Consider the following 24,691-nt stretch of genomic DNA (forward strand, 5'->3'; position numbering starts at 1 on the left):
AAGGATTCTTCAAAAAGAGATTCAAAATGGTGTCTTCTTTCTTCCTGGTATAAATGGAGACATCTAAGAGCATTTATTTTCAAGTGAAGTGGTATTTCACTTGGAGCACAGTAGCAATAATCTCTCATCGTTCTGGTTTATGAAGCGGTTTGTTTCCCTTGTCTTAGTTTTCTCCCTCTTTTAGAGAGTGGAAGGGGTATGATGTCTGTTGTGCTGAAAAACACCGAAAAGACAAAGCATTTGCTCTTTTTCCCTGTGCTGAGGTGGGGAGTTCAGTGCTGGGGCTGGAACAGCAGAGCAGTTGTGTGCTTTGTACCAGACACCTGCTGAACAAAAAGTACTTCTGCTATGATCCCAATTCAGGAACAAGCTTTCTAAACCCTTCTGCTGACACACTTGCTTCTTCAACACACCCTATCTTAAACAAGGAACATTACCCAAACAGAACACAAAATGTGCTTTGAAGGTTTTTAATGGAATTTAAAGTAAAACTTTTCTTACACAGACGTTTTCTTGTTACAGTGTAAAAAAAATGTAAAATTGCTCAAACTTACAAACTTGGAAAATTAGAGACATTTCAAGTATGCAATCAACCTTGTTTTATGAAAACAATGTATATTCAAAGTCCAAAATTCATGAATCTTTTCTAGCATCCTGTACCCTGGTGGTTAATTTTCCTTTCCACTACTGTCCAGAGGAGGCAAAGCTCAGTCCCAGGCTGTATCATATTCATTCACTGAGGGGGAAGAGAAAAATGATTCCCATAAGTAACAATTCTACCACCCTGTAAAGATGATTTGAGAACTATCTGTGCCCTACTCCTGTAGTGGTTGAAACCTGTGCAGACAAGAGCAGTTGGAGTGAAAGGCTCGTGTGATCTGATGATCTTAAAGACAGGCCCATAGCTGCAGCTTTAGGAAGTTTGCTACTGGTTTATCAAAACATGGACAAGTGACAGGAATGAGCTGCTCTGCCAGAAACACTCAAAGAAAAGACAGCTCGGACACAAGATAAAACAATGGTAAACGAAGAGCTGATGTTGGATTTTCAGCTTTATTCAAATAAAACTCAGGAAACAAAACATATCCAGGTCAGGATTCCAGTGACTCTGCCCTATCTTAGCTGCAGGGCACTTGTTTATCAGGACTGCAATACATTAGTTAATGTTTGTATTACTAAAGCCAAACAGAACAGAGTTGTCCTTTAAAGAAAGATGCCTGTTATTCACACAGTTCATTACTTCTGTGAGTAAAACTACAGTAGAGACATCAAATATTTTTCCGTACTAGGTTTAGAGTGTCTCTCACCTGGCTTGAGTTCGAGTCCATTTCAAGGCATGCCGTGGAGGTACAGCAACAGTGGGATGGTAGAAAGTGCAGTCTGGTCTTGTACACTGGGTATTAAACCTACAATGCTAAAAAGGAAAGCGTTTCAGAAGGGGCTACTCGATGCTGGCTGCCTGAACTCCCAAACCAGCTGAGCTACACTGGCTACGTGAGTTTGTGTCGCTGTGTGACACATCTGACCAGTACCTGAACCCATGGCTACATCCACCAGTGCAATCAGCTCAGCACAAGGAGGAGAAAATCCGTTCTAAAAAGTATCAGTTATGAACTCGATGCTCCAAAACTGCCAACGCAGTGACAGGCGGAGGTTCCTTTGCTTTCAAGGGTTTACAGAGTTCAGTTTGAATTGATCTGTGTGTACAAGTTGGGAGCATGACACAGCACTATCCGAGGAGCAGGAAAAGCCAGAGGATCTGGCTGATAATACCTGGGCACAGAGTCCTGGGGACCCCAGGCATTTCAGCATTGCTTGGGCTTGAGAAAGCACTAAACTTCTGGGTGTCAGAAAATGCAGGGACACAATTCTGTAAAAGTACCAGAGTACCAGACTCTTGTACTACATCAATTACACTGATACACTTCAGGATACTGGGCAATCTTTGAAGTTGTTGTATATTGCAGCACATTTGAAGGAAGTCAAGAGTCTTGACCTTCCAGACAGGCTACAGGATGTCCCCCTCCTCAGCCCCCAGCATCCTGGCTGGGCATATTTTGACAAAAGCTATGGCCTGTTTGAAGCTCCCCAGCAGCATCTGTTAGAAAGATTACTTTAAAATATAATTTTCCAAATTGTTTAAGTCATTGCTTTTGCATACTCTGCTTCTGAGGTAAGTTAAAATGTGAAAAGTAAAAGCAAAAAGTGTGAAATCCTACTGACATATCTTGTCCCAAAGTAGCACATTTGAAGTTTTTTTCTAGAAAGAAAGGGAAGAAACAGAACATAAGTCTTACTTTTGGGTGGTAAAATGGACATTCCATTTTCTTACAAGCAGGAAAAAACTTGCACAGCAGACTACTGGAGGATATGGGCAGTGTGGGCAGGGGTGCTAATAGTAGAAACAAAAAGAACAGGAAGTGAGCCTGGATCAGGATAAATTGCCTTTTTAAGACAGCTCCACACAACCTTAAATATATCAATATTTCTGTGAAACATTATGTTCTGTAATACACCAAAGTTCTGCAAGAAATACCGACAGTGTATCGCAGTGCAAGGAGTGGATCTCACCCTGGAGCAAAACAAGATGTCAGGTAATCACTTAACTTGGTTCTTCCCCATTTCAGGACAGAAGGTACCATGGTCAAGGCAAAACTTCCAACAAATTCTGGTAGGCAGAGAATCTCAGATGTTAAATTTAGACAGCAGCAAGCCTGTTAGAGGTTCAGCTGACTGAACTGAAAAGCACAGGCACTGCACTTTCCAGGAATACAGAGGAGCTGCTGGAAATGATACAGGAGACAAGCACATTGTACTTGACCTTCTGGCAAAGTAACAAAACTGCACTGTACTGTGACTGTGGGCTAAATTATTTCCAAAAGATCATGTGGTGAAGGGCCTGCACCTTGGCACTGTTCAAAGGCTCAGCAATACCAACCCATAATCCAAACACAGCTACTGCCTTCACTGGGTAACCTCAGCCCTGAAAGTCACCTCATCATTACACCAACTTAACTCCTACACTGGCATTAAAGAAAAAAATGTTCAAAGACAGAAGCCTCTGTTTTCAGCTTGTCACAAGGCCTTTGTACAGTATGTGTCCAATTTAAGAAACAAATTTGAGTAAAATTGCAGTGCTGGCTAATCCCTTCAGAGAAATGGACAACTTGTGCAAGTCACCACTCTGGCCTTGCACAGACTTCATATGGACTCTTGCATAAAAGTGTTGACGGATTTTTCTGATAACAAGGTTTGCAGTAACACTGGATTATTCTTCTTCATCTAGCACTAAGAGGTGAAAGAAAATTAGATCAAAACAAGCAAAAAATTATTTTTTCACCAATATCAGTTTCCATTACCAAAAACACTGTTTTTCCTTCAGCATTTTCATTTAAAGCTCAGGAAACAAGATGTGCTCACCTGGTTTGGGAGATGGATGGGGGGTTCGTCGACTGGCATGAGTGTAAGGACAGTCTGGCTTAGTGCACTTTGCATCGTATTTACAGTTTGGATGGATGAACAAGCATTTATCAGCAAATTTGCAGTTAGGAAAAACTCTGGAGAAAAAGCAAATTGAGTCAAAAGCTCGTATTTGGAGCAAAACCCCCAAACACCTGTTGCAAATGAAAGCCAGAACATCAGAGAAAGGCAGAACTACAACAGGGCTCAGGCACATGTTTAATCCTCCCAAAGAGGGGCACGCAGGTGTCGTGTGCGAGTTGTGGAACAACAGATCTGAACTGTGTCCCTGGGGACACTTTACATGCAGTAAACAACCGAACTACTTCACTCTCAGTTACTGAGTCTGATCCCAAGCTACTTGTTACAAGCTAAAAGACACATTATTTTTAGTGTGCAGCACAGAGCAGCGCTGTGAAATCAGACTTCCCAGGGAGGGTGGCAAAATTTCCTGAGTAACATGGTTCATTCCCTGAAGAGAAAGTGTTATTTTGAATTTAGTTACACCAGATTTTAAAAGAAAATTCCCATGTCTGAGTAAATGAAGTTACCCAACCCGCTAACAGTTATCTCAAAAGAGACATTGTTTTTCTAGACTGTTGCTGCTTGTGGAGGGGAAGTCAAAGGCACAGGGCACATTCATGAGTTCACCTTTGCTTTCAGATTTAAAGAAACCAATGCAGCATTACTATGTAACGGTACCCAACATTCACAAGCACTGTGACAGCTGGCAGAGCCTGCTGTTTTACCACACTAATTCCTGCATCTCGAAGCAACACAGAAACACCAGCCTGTACACCAAACTAAAGCTTTCTTCTGCAGGGTTACAGCTGCCATCCCTGTATTCTGGCACGTGGCAGATGGGTGCAAAACGGAAGCAATTACAGTGTGATAATCGAGCTGTGATCCCACCCCGACAGACTTGGAGTGGGATCACAGTAAATATTCCACTGCCTTGGAATATTTACTAACACAGAACAGAAATTTGCAGCACCAGAATAAAAATCAAAACAGCATGTCAAGTGGATGAGCTTTGTACTACTCACTTGCAAGGTAGTGTGGGGTGATGGTACACACATTCGTCTCCATTTTTACAGGCAGGCCAGTACTTGCAGCGCTCGAGCACCTTCTCCTGCTTTTGTAGCATATTTAACTCTTCCATGTCCACTAGGATGGCAAGGAAAAAAAAAAAAAGAAACAAGCTGGGACCTTCATGATTCTATATGCAATTTCCTGTAAGCAATAACCAAAATTCATTGTTCTTCCTATTCTCTCTCTTAATCAAAAACGTCATGACAATAAAAGCTTGTGCACAATCATATTATCTGAAGAAAATTTCCAAAACCTTAAAGGGAAAGGAGTCATAATATTGGACTGACAGCTGCCCTTTGGTGATAAAAGATCAAATTTGCACTGTTTACAAGCAAAATAAATAAATTTTCTTAACAAATCCAAATTGACTCAGACAAGACAACGACTCTTCAACTGAATGTGAGTTATGACCGTTCTGCCGAACCATGAGTTCATTATAGCTATGCTTCCCTTCTCCAAGATAATTTTGCTCTAGTAAATTATTTCAAGAGATAATACTTAAAAATCAATTTTTACACTAATCAGATTTATTAGTATGGGGGCACATGGTGAAAATAATACCACTTTCATGTGATTTGTTCAGAAACTTCAGACTCCAATCCAAAAAGTGTTTTAAGAAATTCCAAGTTGAAACACTTCATACCTTCCTTACTCTTACTGGAAACTGAGATTTTGACTTTCTCCTATTTAATATTACTTATAAAACCTCATTCTGCAAATTCAAGCAATTGTTCATAGAACATTGCTTTTGTCTGTTTTCTCAAATCTGCCTTAACATTTGGCTTTTCAAAGCTTTCCAGCACTGCTAAACTTCCCTATCTGATCTTATTATTGACACAAATTGCTCCAGTTTCATTCTATCCTCAGCCTCATTTATGCCTTCTCCTTGCAACACACCAATGCCATCCTGTTGTACAACCACACTGTTGTACACTTCCACATGGAGCTGGTTCCGTGTGAACTTCAGTCACATCCCTGCTACTTACAGAGGAATCCCTAACAGAGATAGGACCGTATCAGCAACAGTCTCCTCTACCAAACAGCTTCAGTCAGGAGCATGAAAGAGAGTACACATGTAAAAGCTGGATTTAGAAGGAAATACTCTTATCTCTATTTCACTGTACTAGTAAAAATGGGCCAGTGGATATACAGAATTCCTTTCTTCTCTAAGACTGCCCCATATGTGTAGAAATTCCACAGCCAGGGGGACTGAAAGGACATGGACTCCGAAGATCTTTTGCTGCAATTGCATTACATGTTTACAGCCAGATCCATGAAATTTAAGGGTTCTCAGTACAACATCAAATACTATTCTTTACTTAGTTCAGAAAATTTGGATACACTGCTACTCTGGAAAATAAAGATCTTCATAAGAAAGCTAAGTAAAACACATGAATCCAAGCATGGCCTTTAGGCAAGTATTCAACAGGCCTAAGACAAAACAGTAGCCTCTGTGATTTTCATCACCATGTCAGCATTCCAAACAATTCAAAGGTATGGTTCAGCAAGCAATTTCCCATACTATTCAAAAGAAACACATGAAGAGAATATAGAAGCCTTCAAGTAAAGTCATGCACTGTAAGTTCTACTTTTAGATTATAGCCACTGGACTCTACCGACACCTTCCACTTAACAGGCTCCTTTTGATATCACAAATCTAGAGAGAAACCTTAATACCACCTGACATATTTCTGAAAGTTCAAGGTATGGCAAAATGTCCACTGTAACATCTCCTGTCCACCAGCATGGAGACAAACTATGAGTCAACCAGAAGTGCACATTTCTGGTAATGAAGACCAACTATATTTGCAAAAGAAATAAGTCAAATTTTAGCAACGCTGAGATGTGTGGAGAACTCCATCTGTGCTGTCTTGCTCAAATGTACCAAGATAAAGGCTTCTAAGGAGATGGTCCCACTGAACCGCCACATTTCATTTGCATAAAGAATGTTATTTGAAGAATAAACAGCATCGCTTTGGTTTCTTAAGAATGATGTATCAAAGAGTTCTAGCCATGATCAAACCACCACATCAGGGTCAGATCCTGTTGGTAGGGATAATTACCATCAGAGTCCTCCAGATGCCTGGTTACAGTTTGTGTCTGCTGTGCTCGAAGGCCTTTTAATCCCTTCACAGCACATATGTCTTGGGTAACTGGCTTTAATCCTTCCATTAGACACATATCTTCCTCCTCCTGATCAGAAAGGTATCCTGGTGGACTGGGCACGCCATCCAGTGTCACAATGAACTTGGGACTGGCAGGCTTCTCTGGCTGTGCAAGTTGGTCTCTATCAAACAAAGAAATGTAGTAAATTTAGATTTTCTGACTCAAGAGGTTTGAGTGAACTGAATGTGAGCTGTACTAATAACTAAAAGTAGTACAAACTTATCTATGGGGAGTCAAGCAGTAACAGACCTTCTTTTAATACTACTGACAATGCACTCCAGTTAGCAGTTTGCCTTCTGATCTCCTTGAGGCACTAATAAGAACTACAGCTCTCAGGTACACTTCAGCTTGTTGCATTCTGCTCAACAGATGGATCCAAAAGCTCATTTACAAACACAGTTAAATAAAGGAGATTATTCTTGTGGAATTTACTGATTTGAGACAAAAAAAAAGTGAGGGTAAGTATAAATACCATTCTTGGAATCACAAACCCTTTAACACAGAAAACAGGTATCTCCTCAAAATTATTGAACAGTACGTTAGGAAACAGTGGGTGTAAAAGTTTTTTAGAACTAGGAGGAGACAATGAAATGCTGACACTACAAACGTTGACACTGAGCCTGACTGAAAGGTGAGTCTAGCCTACTGTCCTGGATCTGACAGAAGTCAGTGTAGATAGGAGGGAGTATAAAAACAGGGGAGACATACATTTTCTCCAGCCTTTCACTATCCCATCCATTCCACCTGAGGGATTTCGTGAATGACATGTGATTCTAACTATTTGGAGAACTATGGAGTTCTCATCTTTGACAAACGCTGATGGGATAAACTTTGCTTCTCCATGAAATGTGGTTAAAACCAACTACAGTGTAGAAGGTCTTTAAGAAGAGAGAAAAACAACACATTAAAAACATCACTAGCTAGAATTCTGAAATTCAAGCAGTTAGAAATTGACCTATTCACATGCAACAATTTACCACTCTCCTGTAGCACCAAGTTTTCAACTGTGACATATCACTTTTTTTGGGTTTGCCAGCTCATTGTTGGTTTTATTTTTAATTAACACATGCTGTTTAAAGCCACACATGGAAAGGAAACACAACAGTTTCTCAAACACAGTAACCCACTTTGATGAAGTACATCACGTTGTTCTGAGTGATTTTAACTCCTACCAGGTAAGACTATTTGTTATCAGGAACTTTGTCTGAAGCTGACATGAACTTTAAACTTCTCTTGGTCAAACTCACCAGTAAGGAGCTTTACATCATCATCCACAATTCACCAAACTCAACACTGTGTTAAAACATCTTTCCTTATGAAACGTAATCTCAGGGTCAAACAGGTATACAACTAAAGACAATTTAAGCAAAGTAATTACTTGACTAAGATTTCAGAAATCAGAACAGCTACGACAAAAGAGCAGGACTTTTCAGTTCCTTCTTCTTCTTTCTTGAAAATCAAGGACATGCCCAAGTTACAGCTGACCTTGGGATTATTTTCCATTTAGAAGGATTTCTGGGAGATTTTTTGCCCCTGCTTCTTTTCCTCTGCTATTCAATGTCAGTCCATTTTCCATGATTCCATGGCTCCTGACTGGACTGGCAAAGCACAAGTACAACCGAATGACTCCATCTAAACCATGCACAAGCATTTTGACTATGAGCAGTCCCAAATGAAGTAACTTTTTACCGTGTCTGTATTAGACGTCCTGAGTGAGCTCGTACTGCCTCTGTGCCCTTCTTTGCCAATTGCTGGTTCTGTGCTGCCATTTCCTCAGATAACTTGGGCTTTTTCAGGATAAATGACCTAGTATCTGTGTGGACCATAGATTCTGCATCACAGTAATCTGAATTGGGAGAAAAATTACATAGGAAAGACAAAAGTAAGGTTGTAGTTGTGCTCTTACTTTATAGCATATTTTTAATATCAATTTACACGGTCAATTAACTAATTCGGGGGATTTTCTACATTTCTTCATAGTAGCTTCCAGAAAACATTTTTACTTCTTTGCTGGTTCCATAGAGGAGGATCAACAAAAGCCATAGGTCATATTAGGCCAGCCTAGGAAATTCTATTAAAGAACAGTTGTGCTGAAACAGCTTTAAAGGGGGTCAACCCCCCACCCTCAACATCTCTCATGCTTTGAACACCTACTGATATAATGCTTTCACTCCTTAGAGATGTAGAAACTAGAAAATCCTAGAAATCAGTATAATTAATTGAAAAGGAAGTTATATCTTAACATTCACAGGCCAAGAGTATCAATTTTGAAAATAAAAGATCACAAGACTTAACCTTGAGTCACTTGCAAGGTATCTTCAATCATGGGTTCAATCTGAAGCCGAGAAGAGAGCTCCTTTTGTTCAAGTCCTAAAAAAACCAGCAATAAGAAGCATATTTTACTGCATGTCAACATGAAACTACATTTTAGAGAGCTGAGGCACACTCTAATTCTTTTGATTTAAAACCCTCAAAACAACAAAAAACCCACTCCTAACAAAAAAAAAAAAGTAAGCCATTGTCATTATGATGAACCCCTTTCTCGTTGTTTCAGAAACAGTAACATGGCAAAATCTAAATACTGAAAGATGCTACTCTTTCCCTTCATCACTGTTCAGGACAAACTAGGTCTGTGGGCATGGCAACTTAGGAAGGCCAAGGTCTTTCTCCTCCTTGGAGAGGAGCTGACCATTCAGAGAACACATGTAGGAAAGCAACTAACAACAAGGGACCACTCTGTGGTCTTCTTAAAAGAGGTGAAACAAATCAGAGCAGCACTGCTCTACGTTTGAGCTATGATTTGAAGAAATTCTTTTTGCTTTCTGTAGATTTCCTAAGCAAGCCATCATTTCCATTTCACTGGTAAAAGGGTGAAAATATTTGGTGTGGACATTAATTCAAAGTCTAATAAAGCATCTTCTTACATACTGTAGGGATACAATATCAACTATTTTATGTTGGCAGAAAGATTCCGAGTACACCTATATGAGAAATAAGAGACTGAAAAAACACATATTTTTTTAAGTCATGTTTACCATTCCTTAAGAATGACCGTGAGATGACATAACAAAAATTTTACTCAACCCAAATTTTACTCAACAATCTAAATATCCAAGTGCGTAGCAAGTATAAACTACTTCTTACATTATTGTTTTTTCCACTGCCTTACACTTATGATTCCTTGTGACTAACACAGACAAACATCTCTTCTTTTCTTTGTAACAAAATCATGCTGAAAAGACACTAAGATTGCTTTTAAATGTTATGTCATCTTCCTTCTGGAGTTTCAAAACAGTAGTAAAAAAACAAACCTGACACAGCCTGGTATCAGCTGTCCTGTAAGAGCAAATACAGTATTCCTATATTTAAACTAAAAAATAAAACATTAGAACTATTTATGTGGAAACCATGTGCTGGAAAGAATCCTTCAATACTTCATATGCTGCAAAATTGCTCCAAATACTGTAGAGTATCTTAACTCTCACGTAAGCTTTGTGACAGAATTATTCCTACAAGATACTAAGGAAAATATGCAAAGGATGGGGAAAAGAGAAGTTATCCCAATATAAATGCTTAAGCAAAACTATTCTTCAGTGATGTGCCAGAGTGCTATAACATCCTTTGCTTACTGATTGATTCCTCTGAGGTTCTGTGTGTTTGTGTGTGTTTATGTATAGAGATATAGACATGTATCTATCTGACAGCCATGCTTTAGAAAGCTGCTTGGTTTTCAGGGCAGTTCTGCATGCAACTTTTGATACAGACTTAAAAATTAAAAGCATTTCTTTTCTCTGCTTAGCCTGTTGTAAAGTGACATTCCCTGGTAAAAATTTTAAAAGAATATTATCAGATGACCTTGAATTCCTTCAACTGTCTGCTCCTTTGGCTCTTCTACTTGAAGCTGAGAACTCAGAACAGGCAGTCTGTTTTGCATATGAATTACTTCTAACTGAGATTCTTCTGGGCTAATTCGAGTTCTTGGTGCAACTGGAACAGTCTGTTTCTGTGGAACTTTAAATAAACAAACAATGGTAAATCATTTACATACTACCCAATCACACAGCAGTACTGTTTTTACATATGGTGCTAAAATAACTAATAAATTCCTACACACACAGCACACACACGCGCAGAATCCCAAGCATCTGTATCCACAAAAAGCAAAATACCTGTAAAATCCTTAGTGTGCAAGCACATTAGTGCATGTGCACAGGGTACACTGTGAGTACACCTCAGAACACCTGCCTACTTGTAAGACAAAACAATGTGAGAAGGATTAGAGTGACATCCACAAAGTACTTGTTCATCCACTTCTATATATAATGAATGCGGTACTTTCTAATATTTTGAAATCACATTTCATCCTACCTTTCATCTAAACAAACATGGATTATCAATGTGTCTCTTCATATGATGCCAGCTACCCTATGCTAAGGTGTCTGCAAATAGAACATAAAACTTAAAGACAGCAGAATCACAGAATCATTTAGGTTGGAAAAGACCCTTAAGATCACCAAGTACAACGTAAACCTAGTCTGCCACTGCCAAGTGCACCACTAAACCATGTCCCTAAGTGGGAGGACCTCTGTTAAATACCTCCAGGGTTGGTGACTCTACTACTTCCCCAGGCAGTCAATTCCGGTGCCTTACAACTCTTTCTGTGAAAAAAACTTTCCTAATATCCAGTCTAAACCTTCCCTGGTACAACTTTAGGCCATTTCCCCTTGTCCTATCACTTGTTACTTGGAAAAAGAGATCGACCCCCCACCTCACTACAACCTCCTTTCAGGTAGATCTAAGCCTCCTTTCAGGTACTTGTACTGTGGAGTTTGAGGGTAGCAGGGTGACAGGTTGACTTCTTACTTGGCTTCTGCCAAGGCCGTCAGAACTGGCTGTGAAAAGCTAAGCATACTCTTCCCTTGGCTGAATATCAGATCAGCTCAGCTTCTGACACAAATAACTAAAAGGTACCACTCAGTACGAGATTATGTATGAACTTACTGTTTTAACTCTATGTTTTTAATTAGCTTACTTTCATATGCCATTCAAAATACTTTAGAAAAATATGTGAACTACCTCTGAAGTGGAAGAACCTGCATGTTACTTCAGCTAAAATTCACAAATCACCTCAGTATTAAATGACTAAGTGGTGCTTTTTGGTCTCTCCACTGAAATATTCTCATGTTGGCAAGTCAAACTACAAGATCATCACTATTAACAAAATTAAGTTTTAAATAATTTAAAATTTTCTGGCTATATCCCATTTGCTGCTGTATTGCTGTGTACACAGGAAAGAGCTTCCTGCATCACCTCAAAATACCATTTGTTACAGTTAGTTGGCAGAATTTGAAAAAGAGCAGGCAAGACATTGTGGAAAGCTCTGTCTTGCTTCAGATAGTTTAAAAGTCATGGTTTAGGTAGTTTAGTGAACACTCCTTCCCTGGCAAGGTGCAATGCTTCCTGCTGGCAATGCTAAGTGACCCAGTGAAACGAAAGCACAAGAGACAACAGCTGGATTTGCCCTTCTTGAGCACAAGTCTACCCTGGCTCAGAGAGCTGAATGCCTACACACAGACAACTGCTCAGCTGCTGTGTCAACTGCAACTCAAAGCCTAAAATCACTGAACTGGAATTGCCACTTTGCCGTTAAAGGACAATATACCCTGATAAACATCAGTCACATGTTCCTCATTAGTTTGCACTTCTATTACATATATCCAGTACATTTTTTTGCTATTTGGCTTTTTTCTCCTCCCATCTCAGAAGAAAGGAGCAGAGTGCAGAAACGGACAAAAGATAAAGTAAATAGCTCAAACCACCTGCCTAATTCTGATGATTCTGATGACTTTCCTCTTGACAACTACTCTGGCACTTCCATTTTGTAACTATGCACTTTACAGAGTTACTATCTTGATTAATACGTTTTAAATAACTCTTTCCTCCCTTGTTTATCCTTTCATAATTCATCACTGAAGATGAATGTACTGTTCACAGGACATGGTAAATCCCTCACATGTATCACTGATGTGTTATTTAGCATTCTGTCATCTCTAAGTGCTATCTTTAGCTTGGATTTATACAGTAGAGCTTGGAAATATTATATCTTAGCACAAAAAAAAAAAGGTAATTACCAGTGGAATAATTGGTTGTTTTTGTAACTGATTCCTGTGCTTCAGAGATTGCTTTCAGTATTAAATTCTTATTGGCCTGTTTTGAAGGTGGCAATGAAGGTCTAAAGGAAATAAAAAAAAAATTATTGTATATGAATTGCACAGTAACAATATCCATGTTAAAGACAGGTATTTTAACAGGTTAATGTAGGCATAATACTGATAGAAATGGTAATTTAAACATATTTTATCTAAATCTGTTCTCAGTTTGTCAATCTATTCTCTGAGGGGATGGGTTTCCACAAAATGCTCTCAAGAATAGAAGTCCAGACATGTGATTTCATGTCACAGCTTAAGCAGCAGCTGTTGCTATGTTTGTGATGGCACCAATAATTATACCCTGATAAGTAAGGTCCAGCTGAAAACTGACTCTATCAAAAACATATTAGCTGCAAAAAAAAGGCTTTCTGCTTGTCTTTAACATCAACAAAGAGGAAGCTTAGATAAATGTGCTGGGGGGCTGAAGTTAAATTCAATACAGTGTATTAGCTTAAAACAAACCTTACATAGGCTAGCACTGTAGGTCAGTAGAACCATCTCTTCTCTAGTTTAAATATTCTTTCTCTATTGTTGAAAATCAGATAAAAACGACTGAGGTACTTTGACAGCTGACACTGAGACAGAATTAGGGAGCAGAAAAAAAGGAAAAATCTCTCAAATCTGTTTGAAAAGTTATAATCACCTTAAAAAACAAGTGATAACTATTCCTGAAATAAAATCAAAGCAATCAAAATTCCTGAAAAATTATTTTGCCACAATAAATACCTGGTCTGAAACACAGCAACATAATGATCTTTTGTCAGTTTACTTTACACAAATAATGTAAAAATTCACACTTCATTGCAGCTTATGTGCAATAAAAAAACAGGTTACAAAATCAGAGGCTAAAGGGTGGTAGAAACAAGCATCTCACCCACAGAGTTGTGAGATGGTACAAAAAAAATATTCAAATGGCTAACTGAATTTTGTCTGTCAGTTTCCTAAAGTGCAAACAGGTTTCCCTCACTTCCACTTTCCAAGTTTTGTTCATTGAATTCATTCTTGAAACCCCACAAAATCGCTGAGATCTGATGTACCTTCTTTCCGGTTTTGCAGGTACAGACACGCTGCTGGAGATGCTTCCTGTTCTCAATCCGTATTCCTCCTCTTCCTCCTCATCTTCCCCTTCATTACAGAACTTTTTCACTTTCACTACCGAGCTCACAACAGGCAACCGTCTCTTCCTGGAGTTTTCTTCCTACAACAAACGGAGCAGCCAAAGCAGTTCCTTCAGCATAAACAATGCATCAATAAACCAGCAAAGAAAACACTGCAATTGTACCCACAGCCAGGAGATGGAGACCTTCCATTCCAGTCGCACGAGTCTAGGACTAGGTGCTGTCTGCAAATACAAGTAACTGCACTGGATAATACGGAAATCAGACACATTTACACAAACATCTCATTGAAAGTGTAACTGTAAATAACATTTAGGAAAAAGGGAAGAAAAAAGTCTCTCAAGTACAGACAAATTATCCAACACCTACAGAAAATCGGGGTTTTCCGAAGAAATTCCTACTACCCTTCAAGATGAACCTGTTGGAAGTCTGAGGGAGAGAAGTGAAATCAGTATGAATTATTTTCTCCTCAAGTCTAATTTCAGAGAAGTGTAAGGATTCATTTCTAGCAAGCTGACATATTCCAAAGGATGCTAATTGCTAAACAGTCAGGATGGTCCAATTTTAGCATTGCAAGATCCCTGTTCTGTCTCTTCTGGACATTATTCATAGAATAGTAATAGAAGAAAAATATCACAACACCTTTTTCAAACATTTCCAAGGAGAGATGTGACTGTCATTTATCAATGACTTATGTACAAGCTTAAACAAATCACTATATTCTCATTTTCACTCCCCCGTTTTTAAAAACAAAGGCAGCCTCTACCCCTCTATCTTTCTAGACGATTCCAGGTTTCCAAATAAAATTCATTGTCCTTTATACAGAACCAAGTAAAATAGAGCAAAGACACAGAACTGTATAAGCAGCAATAAACACAGAGGCACTTGCAATATAAGGCATGTAAAATGCGTGCTTCATTACAACAGTAGCAGCCATAACAATCTTCATTCCCCTCAAAAGAGGCTCTTAACTTATTCATATGGATAGTCTTAAAACTATCAGCTTGGACTATAACCCTGCCAGGCTTAGCTTGGCCTTCAAAGCACGTAGAGTAGAAATCATTTTTTAGTTTATCCTTGTCCAAAATCCATCCCAAAGAATTCTTAACTGACATGGTTCCAAATAGTATAATAATCCTAAAAACTAACCTATCTGGGGTTTAGAGGTTAATAAATAGTATCCCAAAAATCCTGATTTTCAGAATTCTGTAAAGCTGAGGCTACATATAGCACTGAGGGAAGATCACGCTGTTTCAATGATCTAAAGATCAGAATTATTATTTCTAATTCATCACATGCAACTTAACAACATGCTGACCCGTTAGTCCAACTAAGTATGGCACGAAGATGTACACGGTAATTAACTCTGAGATGCAGTAAGCTATCAGGTGATGATGTCAAACTATGAAATCTGATTTTATCAGTGGACCCAAAGGATGAAATCTCAAATCTATTGGTACCAGTGACAGAAGTCTTTTGATTTCTTTGAGGCGAGGATTTTCCTTGAAGTGTATACAGTAATTTAGGTTCCTGGCAGGAATAAACTTGTTATAGTTTAGATCATACTAACCTCACCACCTACTTTATCTGCAGTGAGTTTGGAGGTGGGTCTGTACCCTTCTGCTAAGCTTCCAAATGCTTCGGGATTGCACAGCTGGCCTGTTTCCAAAGACCTGCAGCTTTGTGTGTCCAACTGCCTGCTCCCCTGCAAGCTGCCCTGCTGTGACAGTCTGGGCACCTGTGCATTGCCATCTGCACTCCTGATGGCTGGTGGTCGGTAGATCTCCGTGGAGGGACGAGAAGAACCATAAGTTACAGTTACAATAGGCTTCTTCCGTGACAAAGGATTCTCCTGCACAAAGTTTAGGTCTTCATCAATTAGATCATCTGGTTCAGGTTTAATGTCAATTACAGCTTCAGAAGGTGACAGTTCCCTCAAAGGCTTGACTGTAGATGTTAAGTGGGATGCAGAGCCATCTTCACAAGACTGCCTGATAAAATAAAAAATTGCCAACTATTATCTGCAAGTCAAGTCCTGGAAAACGAGAACCGTCTTCTAATTAAATCCAGCAGGGAAGAATCATTAAGGTATAATTGTTTATACAAATCTAACACACTAATCAATATTTTTAGTTTGGTTAATTAATTTAAGCCCATCTGTTGCTTAAAGAACTGAATTCTGATTTAATGTTTTTCATCCAACAAATTGCAGCAATGCTTTACTCTTCACAACTGCTTTGATCTTTCCAAGTGTCTGTACTCTTCAGAATGGCTACTACACTCACACAACTACTGATATCTGACTGAGTGCTAGTAAGTAACCAGCAGCCTTACCGTAAAGCAGCGTTCCTCTGCTCCTGAGAGCTCGTTGTAACTCTTGAGTCATTTCTTTCAGTCCGAGTGCTGGAAACTGCAAGAGGTAGCAAGATATCCTCACGCCTCCTGTCATCACTCACGCAGGAAGTGCTTTTGCTGGAAGGCAGGTTGCTCTCAAAGATACTGGATTCTGAAGATTTTACACTAGTTGGTTCTGTGGAGACAGGTACCTTTCATTTTTACATTTAAGTACAGCAATACTGATTTTGCAATAAAAGTAGCTAAGAAACTGCAAACAAGACATTGCACAGACCTGAAAAATACAACAAGCTGAAAACATCAGCAAGAAACACAGAGAAATAAATTCTTTACCTCAAAATATAAAACAATTTTCTAAAAAGTCTGGACCCAAAAGACCATATAAATCAAAAATTAACAAAACAGTCAAGATTTTTTTGAAACTCAATTAACATGCAACACATCATCGTCATTATCATGGCTAGGCTTCACGAATGAAGACTTGAGAAGGGCTCTACCCACGCTTGCTACAAGCAAGCTGATGGCTAAAAAGGCCAATGCAGCAGAAAGACTCCCCGGGTGATATTGACAAGACGCGATTCTTTCTGTGTTGTCTTTTCTCCTCGAGAGTGATCCTGCGTGTGTTCTCAAAAGCAGCAGCAGCGTTATAGATGGTGTGTCTCCAGGCCTCCCTACTGAAGCCAGGGTAGACCAGTGGTGGTGATCAATATGGCCAAGGCTGAGGGATTGTTTCAGGCAGTCCTTGTATCCCCTCTTCGGGGCTCCTCTCTTGCAGCAGCCAGTGGCAAGTTCCCCATAGAGCACAATCTATACACAAAAGATAAAACTACCTTCACTCAACATTAATTTTCTTACTTACCAGTAGTCACAGATCGTAGCTTATCCAAAACCCCATGGAGCCTGAAATGGACAGGGAAGGAAGAAAAAGAGAAAAAAGAGAAATAAGGAATTTTATTTTACATTCAGAATAATCATCTTTCAGAAACCAACTGCCTTTCCCCCCCATAACAAGCACCACACTTATCTAAGACTACACTTTCCATCAAGCAAGGTAGGGAGGACTGAAGTATCTTGCCTACAGTGTGCCTTACACGTGCAAGTAGAGTATTCATCGCATCATCTACTCTTGGCATTTAGTTGGTTTACATAATCAAAGCCAGTACTTTCCACTTTTCACTACAATCAGTGGAGTTAAGTGTCAAAAGGAGTGATTCAAAAACCTTAATTTAGAAGCCTAAAGCATGGCCTAAAATTTTACTTTGTATACAAAACTTTATTTACACAGCAGAGTTAAATGTAATTGTAAGTATAAACCCAAATAATATACAACTCATATCACTTAATATTCTCAGGATTCTTCCAGCATGCTTTGTATATAGCAATAATATGAGACATGCTGGTGAGCAAAAGCATTTTAGTGAGGTGTCAAATTTGCCCTTTGCCTGTGAAAAAGGCACCAAGCTGAAGTAATACAGAAAATACAGAAAATCAGAAGGCTATAAAATAATAAAGCTGCTTAAAAATAAACACACATTACAGCAAGAAGAAAGAAAAAAAAATCCCAACACTTAAATGCATATTTTACTTGGAATTCAAAGCTGATCATGGGCACGTCCATAATTTAGACTGAGTATTAGAAAGCAGCTCAAGAACAAAAACATATTGAAAACTGGGAGAAGTAAGACAACATGTGAATATAAGGAAGGCTTACACTCATGCTCCTTGTGAGTTTTCACTAGAACACTCATCAGCTGAGCTCTGGTGATGCGTATCAGTTTTCACACCAACCTCAGGACAACTGTGACCCGACACTTGGTTCAGAGTAAGAAGCTGTGGCCAACCAACAGGACTGCCAGGTCTGTCACAACTGCTGTGAGACTTTCGCCAGATGACCCCAAATTACCAACTACAGAGACAAACCAAGGAAGGCAGACCTTGCTGTGTACTGTATTTAGCCAATGTTTAAGAAAGTAAACATTCTGGATTGCCCTCAGGAAAAATAAAAGTATTTGAAGCTCCCATCTACAATATTATTTAATACTTTGCCACCAGTCCCCTCACAGTTTATTGCATAAGTTTCATCTTGTCTTCTCTTCCATCCTTCTTTTAACCAATACCTACTTTGGTACAGGACAGAGCACTCTGATACTGAATTGGTATTTGTATACATTATGTGGATGCTGAATTAGGATCAAAATAGTCATTACGTTTGGAATTTAAGCAGGTGTTAAAATCAGCTGGCGGTATAATATCTACATATAGTCAATATGCGGTTTTAAATACACATATATAAAATAATCCTGATTTCTCTGCTGAAATTTGCTTTCTCTATATATTTATTATTTTTTCAATAAAGTTTTAGTTTCATTTACAAAGTCACAGAAGTGTTTTCTGCTACACACTATTCTGTTATTTTTTACTGTGTATCAGGATTCAGTCAAAACCCCAATACCGGAGTTACCCTCATCCATTTGTAAACTTCACCGATTTGTCTGATTCCCAAAACCGCGATAAGAAAGACAACTGCATGGCTTCCTAATACAGTATGTATTAGAAAGTCATACTATCACACAGAAATCCATCAGTTTAAACAGTTAATACAGTGAATTGTAATAGCTGAAATTAATTTTAATTTTTTGTTAACGTTTATGGTTTCATAACACCCAACTTCTAAAATGTTTCCCTCTGTTGTTTTATAACAAAAGCTCACAGGAACTGATCACATAGAAGAAATACTGGAAGTGATTGTAACCTCTCAGGATGAAAATTTCAAAGTGAATAAACTGAAAAAGCAGGGAAGAAAAAGTAGCATTTCATCTATACAAAAGAAAATTGTGTTCCTTAAAGCTGTATTAGGTAGGAGACTCAAATGATTAACTTGAAAAAAATACAAAACTCTGAAAGTAACAAAAATCTCTAATGTCAAATGTCTGTTTGGATCCTCTGAAATGTGAAGTTAATGACAAGTTTATACTGTAAACCAAATCCAGTATTAGAAAATCCATGAGAAATATAACGGCTAAGGTTGTCATGCAACAAAGGATAAATGAAACTACACAGTCAGGAGTTGAGAGTAAGTCGAACTGTTGCTAACTTGTCCTGCTCATAGTAATTCTGTGGTTCTACTTTTGATTTGTAGAGTTGGGTGGTGGTAATAAATAAATAGCCTGAGAGGTGGGAATACCTAAGCATTTGGTGCTAAGCCTTGTCAAAGACAGTACACAGAATTAGATCCACAGCTCATCTGTCCTGATATAGTAATTCCCATGCACAACAGCAATCTGGAGCACTATTAACATAAAAGCAAACAAGTTTGTCTTTTACATCCAACTACACTGAATAACACTCCCATGCTATGAGATGGGCTTTGCAGGAATAAATCTTAAGTCAACATTACAGCCCTTGCTAACCTGAGCACTTCATTCACAAATCTGACTGGATTATAAGCAAACAAAGAATGTAGGTCCTCCAATTCCTCGCCATTTAATTATCACCTCAATAGCCTAACTGTTGACAGACTAAGACTAATTTACTTATTAGACCTGCAAAGTGTAAGTTTTGATTAATGCAAATTACATCATGTGAAGATAAGTAACTTCTTTAGTTGTCAGGTTTCACTTCTAGAAAACACTCCTGACTACTAAAGTACAACTAGTAGCTTGCAAACATACCAGACAGTAAACCTGACAGTGTTGTTCCCAAGGAAAAGGGAAAGGTCTTCTGTCATCTGCTCTTGACTCTTCTTATTGGCCACCATAACCATAATATAATCAGGGAGCTCTTCATCTAATAGAAAGAGAAATAAGTTGTTTTGAAGTATAATAAATCACAGAAGAGATAGCAAACATTTTTAAACATGTAACCAAATTTTTTTCCCAGTTCTACTACAAAGAAAAGACTCTGCAGGTAGAGGACTAGGTAAGCAAATTAACAGGACTTTTATTTCCTCTGAGGGTCAATACAAGTCTCATCTAAAAGTGAGGAATAAAAGATCATGAACTTCATAAGTGCATAAGCTGAAGATCAAAGTATTTAAAAGGTGAGTAAATAGAACAGAAAAAAGGACAAGATAAAAAAGAGTCACTGTGCTGCCTATATCCTTTTACTTGAATACTAAAAACATCTACAATTTTCATCACTTCAAACATCATCAAATATAGCACATTATCCTTGTCAAATTTCCTTTAGTTACAAAAACCAAACAAATAAATACCCACTTCTGATATGTGCATTAAACAAATTAAAATGGTATTAACTTAGAGATTCTCTACCTACAAAAATAGAACAAACCCAAACCCCAGCAACCTTGAGAGTGAATCTCCAAACCCCTAACATATACAATTTTATACACAGTAAGAAATCCACTGCCTTGCTGGACTGCTCATCCAGGGTACAAGTACCCAACACAATGGGTAGGAGGGTGGTTAGAATCCAACATCGATATATGAAGGGTTTGGGGAGTTTGCTATTTGACTTTTTACTTTGGCCTAGCTCTGGGCTCTGCTCAAGGCCTGACTGGTGCAATTGCTACTCAAAGGCATTAGCTGTGCTTCCTGAGCACGGACATCAACTCAGTTTATCAAACACCTCATGGTCTCCAATACCACATCCTTGACATGAACATAACAACAGTGAGTGAAGACAGTTGGGAAATACACTTCAAACTGTGAATATGAACTAAGGCACCAATAGAGCTGTACTTATTTCATCAAGTTAACCCAGTACACAAAACTAAAAAGACTTAAAAAATGAAAAATAGAAATCAAAACCCAAATGAAGGAACTGCCTTTCTTCTGTGTCTATGTAAATAATTCATGTCTACCCCAGACTACAGAAATAACATTCATACATTGCACCTGCATGCCACTTCTGCTACTTGTCCCAACCTAACACATTCCTAGCTTAAACCCTATCTCCTTTTTGGTGTTTCTGGGGGGGTTTGTTTTTGTTGTTGCTGCTTTGGGTTTGGTGGTTTTTTTAATGCAAACTACAAGTTGCACAAGATGGATTACTACTCAGACCGAGGAACTCAGAGTGAATTTTATTTATTGACTAAGCTAATTTTAAACCTGATAAGCTCTTCAGGTGGTTCAACATATGATAAAGTTTCAACATGTCTTGTTGTAGCACACTTTTCAAAAGAAAAGAACTAGCAGTTACAGAACGAAACAAAAGTATGGTTCTTGTGCAGAGGCTACAATGAGGGAGAACCAATTTTTAACAGTTAATTAAAAGAAGGAATGGAGAGTTTTTAAAAAACATTACTTGAAAAGCTGTCCAAAATACTATAGTAAAGAAAAAAAAAAAAGTGAAAAGTTACATAAATTTGGAAACAGTGGTTTAAAAACAAAAAAGAGGCCAAAGCAAATCAGACTTGGCAATACAGAATACAAAGTTATTTAAAGAAGTCCATAAGCTGACTGAGAAGAAACTGCAGACATTGAACGCTGATCCTGGGAGTACAGGAAACCTGCCCTCTGAATACAGGAAACAGAAGGAAAACAAAGAAAGAATAATCAGTCATAGCTGAAATCAAAGATTGATGGTATTCTAAGAGCATCTTCCTATTAGAGATAAGAAAGATTTTTTTTTTTCCAGAGATGCACAAGAAAGCAAAGAATCCAGGACTAAGAAACTGAAACCCGGAATGATGGTAAAAAACCCAACAAACCAACAACCAAAAATGAGTTTCCGAAAAGGACAAGCTTTGAGACAGTGAAAAAAAAGGACAACTTTACAATGAAAAATTCTAAACACAGTTCCTTAGCACCAGCTGAGCCCTGAATGTCAGCTTGCAGGTAACTCCCTTCTATGGAGTCAATACAGTTTTCCATAAATGCAATGCTCCCCTTGAAATAGGAAAGATCAATTCAGGATCAAACTACAAACTTTGAATTTGGCCATGCAACTCACGGGACCTCTAAACTATGCTCTCAATTTCTTTCCTTCATTTGAAATCCAAGAAGTAGCAGAGACGACAACAAAGCAGTTACAGGACTACGGTATTCTGTTTCCAACTTTTACTGCTGCAGAAAACAGCTGCTCTGAAGTGCAATATCCATCTAATCCTGGATTCAGAAAAAACAAATGCACAAGAAAACCACCAACATTCACACTGCTCACCTCTCCTCCCAAGCCTGCCTCTAAGACCCAGATACATGTATTTCATCCACATTAGTTCAACACAGCTCTTAGTCCTCCCCTTAACAGTCAAGCTTTTTACATTTTGAAGATTTGTCCCACGTGACAAGGCCTTCTCATTTCCTAAAACAGTCAGTCTATCTTCCCACCTCTCCTAATTTTGACAAATGTCTCACCCCAAATTCAAGAGGCTGTTAAAAAAGGTGCCTAAGAAAGACTGACTCTATCTCAGAGTGGTCAACGCTAACTGCTGTTATATTTGCAAGGGTCTTGCTTTATATAATGTTTCACCTAGTGCATCAAAGAAATGTCCTTAAATATTCACAGCATCATAGTTTGTTTTTCTTTCAAATCCCTTGTGACCATTTCTCCTTTAAAGGAGAGATTGTTGGACTGACTTTTTAGTTAATTTCCTTTTAGTTCTTCATATATCAATATCCATGTTCTCTTATGCTTAGACTATACATGTTTTGTGAAGTCAGTCTGTTTCATACTATTCCAGCACTTCAGATAACTCTTCTCATGCTTAAGGCTTCTCTATGCAGTAACACAAGTAATAATAAGTTTCCATTAACTATCTGGTTTTTTCCCTATGTAATTACAATGACCCGGAGAAGATTGCTAAACACATGACAAAACTTACCAACATAAGCCCCAAGCTCCTGCAACTTTCCTTTTATAGCACCCTAAAAAATAATGAAATAGCATTTAAGGGATGGATCAACAAAGTATTTCTAATTGCAATGCCGTGGGAGACTTAGCAAAGTTTTTCTTATTAACTGTTTGAACACATTGGTTTAACATGTTAACTTTTCCTATTCTCCCCTGCTCATGGTAGAGACATTGTAACTGTGAGGGACTGACAGCAGAATAACGGGAACTGCCAAGAATCTCACACTCTCTACCATATTTCCTACACACCAGCTCCTGGTGCTACCAGACAACCTCCAAGCCCCTGCTATCCTTTTTCAAGTAGAGACCATCAGGACTCGTAGGGTGCAAAGAAAACGGATCCCGGATGGTTTGACAAAAGGTCACTCCCGGCTCAGCAAGGAAACGGAAACCTGCCAGGCTTTCCAAACTCAACGGCCGAGCGGGAGCAGCTCCAGGCCCGCCGGTGCCGGGGCTCGCACCGGCCGAGCGGTGCCAACGCCGGGCCTGGCCGGGCGGGCTCTGCAGGGCGAGACCCTCAGCTCCGGGCACAGACAGCACCCGGCAGCTGCCCGCTGGGATACGAGCGGGCCCGACTCTGCTTCCCAGAAAACTGACTGTGCTGCTCCCGCCCCTCCCTGGGAGCCCCGAGGGCCGCCGGGCGCTCTGAGAGGCGCCCGGCACCTCAGTCCCCGGCTGGGCCTGCCCCACGAGCGGGGCCGGGCAGCCGCTGCGGGCGGAGGGGGCGGCCCGGCCGGCTCTGTCTCACCCGGATCTTGCGGCTGATCTCGGTGCCGATCTCCATGGTGTCTCCGTGCCCCCCCCGCTCCCGATCCCGCTCCCGCTCCCCCGGGGCCGCTCCCTCCGCCCCCGCGCGGCTACCGAGCGCCGCGCGAGCAGCCGTGGCCTCCGCCGGCGGCGCCCCCTGGCGGGCGGAGGCGGCCCCGGCCCGGCGCTGCGGGACGTGCGGGAGCCGGCCTGGAGAACGGGAATAAGGGAGTCTGTCCCTCTAAAGGGCTTCCGAACAGCCGCGTGCCACGGGCTGCTCCTCACTACCAGAGGAACACACTCACCTTTTGTAAAGTTGCCTCTTTCTCTTCGTTCCAGGTTCTCATAAGGCCCTGCCACGTGGCTTAGGGTAAGCGAATGCCCTTACACCAACTGCAAGGTTATTTTAATGTTAATGCTCTCTCTTACGAACCAGACAAATTGAAGGTTTCAATAGTTATTTGCTAAAAACTAAATAAATTATGGTCTAGCACTACACACAGTATCCAAGTAACTCTTACTGCCACACTACAGCTATATAATAAAAAGATTTTAGCACTGAATTTTAATCTTTGTGACCCCACAATAGACTGATAAGCCTTAAAACAACATAGGGGTTTTTTTCCTAAGAAAAAGGTTGCCAGGTGTCCATCAAAGCTGCTGTATCACCCCCCCTTTCTTGGCTGGGCAAGAGCAAAAAAAGATAACAAAAGGCTCGTGGGTCAAGGACTG

General features: G+C 39.6%; 1 protein-coding gene across 2 annotated transcripts; it reads right to left on the reverse strand.

Moving 5' to 3' along the window:
- Positions 1–456: 456 nt before the first annotated feature.
- On the reverse strand, positions 457–24,052 carry ZC3H14 (zinc finger CCCH-type containing 14). 2 transcript variants are annotated; one of them, XM_050334933.1, is made up of 17 exons: positions 23,961–24,052; positions 23,184–23,226; positions 20,071–20,185; positions 17,259–17,299; positions 16,379–16,574; positions 15,627–16,035; positions 13,964–14,124; positions 12,849–12,949; positions 10,573–10,728; positions 9,013–9,087; positions 8,407–8,563; positions 6,615–6,838; positions 4,506–4,626; positions 3,421–3,557; positions 2,298–2,392; positions 1,308–1,414; positions 457–736 (listed from the first exon to the last, which is right to left on the reverse strand). In XM_050334933.1, exons 1-17 carry the CDS (start codon positions 23,994–23,996, stop codon positions 730–732), a joined length of 2,181 nt encoding a protein of 726 aa, XP_050190890.1. In that variant the 5' UTR covers positions 23,997–24,052; the 3' UTR covers positions 457–729. The 2 variants fall into 2 exon arrangements, with proteins under 2 accessions (XP_050190890.1, XP_050190888.1); XM_050334931.1 differs by having other exon boundaries at positions 15,615–16,035.
- Between the last annotated feature and the right edge of the window lie 639 nt (positions 24,053–24,691).

This window comes from Myiozetetes cayanensis, unplaced genomic scaffold (genome assembly GCF_022539395.1).
Source record: "Myiozetetes cayanensis isolate MyiCay16 unplaced genomic scaffold, myiCay2020 scf6-25, whole genome shotgun sequence".
Taxonomy (NCBI): domain Eukaryota; kingdom Metazoa; phylum Chordata; class Aves; order Passeriformes; family Tyrannidae; genus Myiozetetes; species Myiozetetes cayanensis.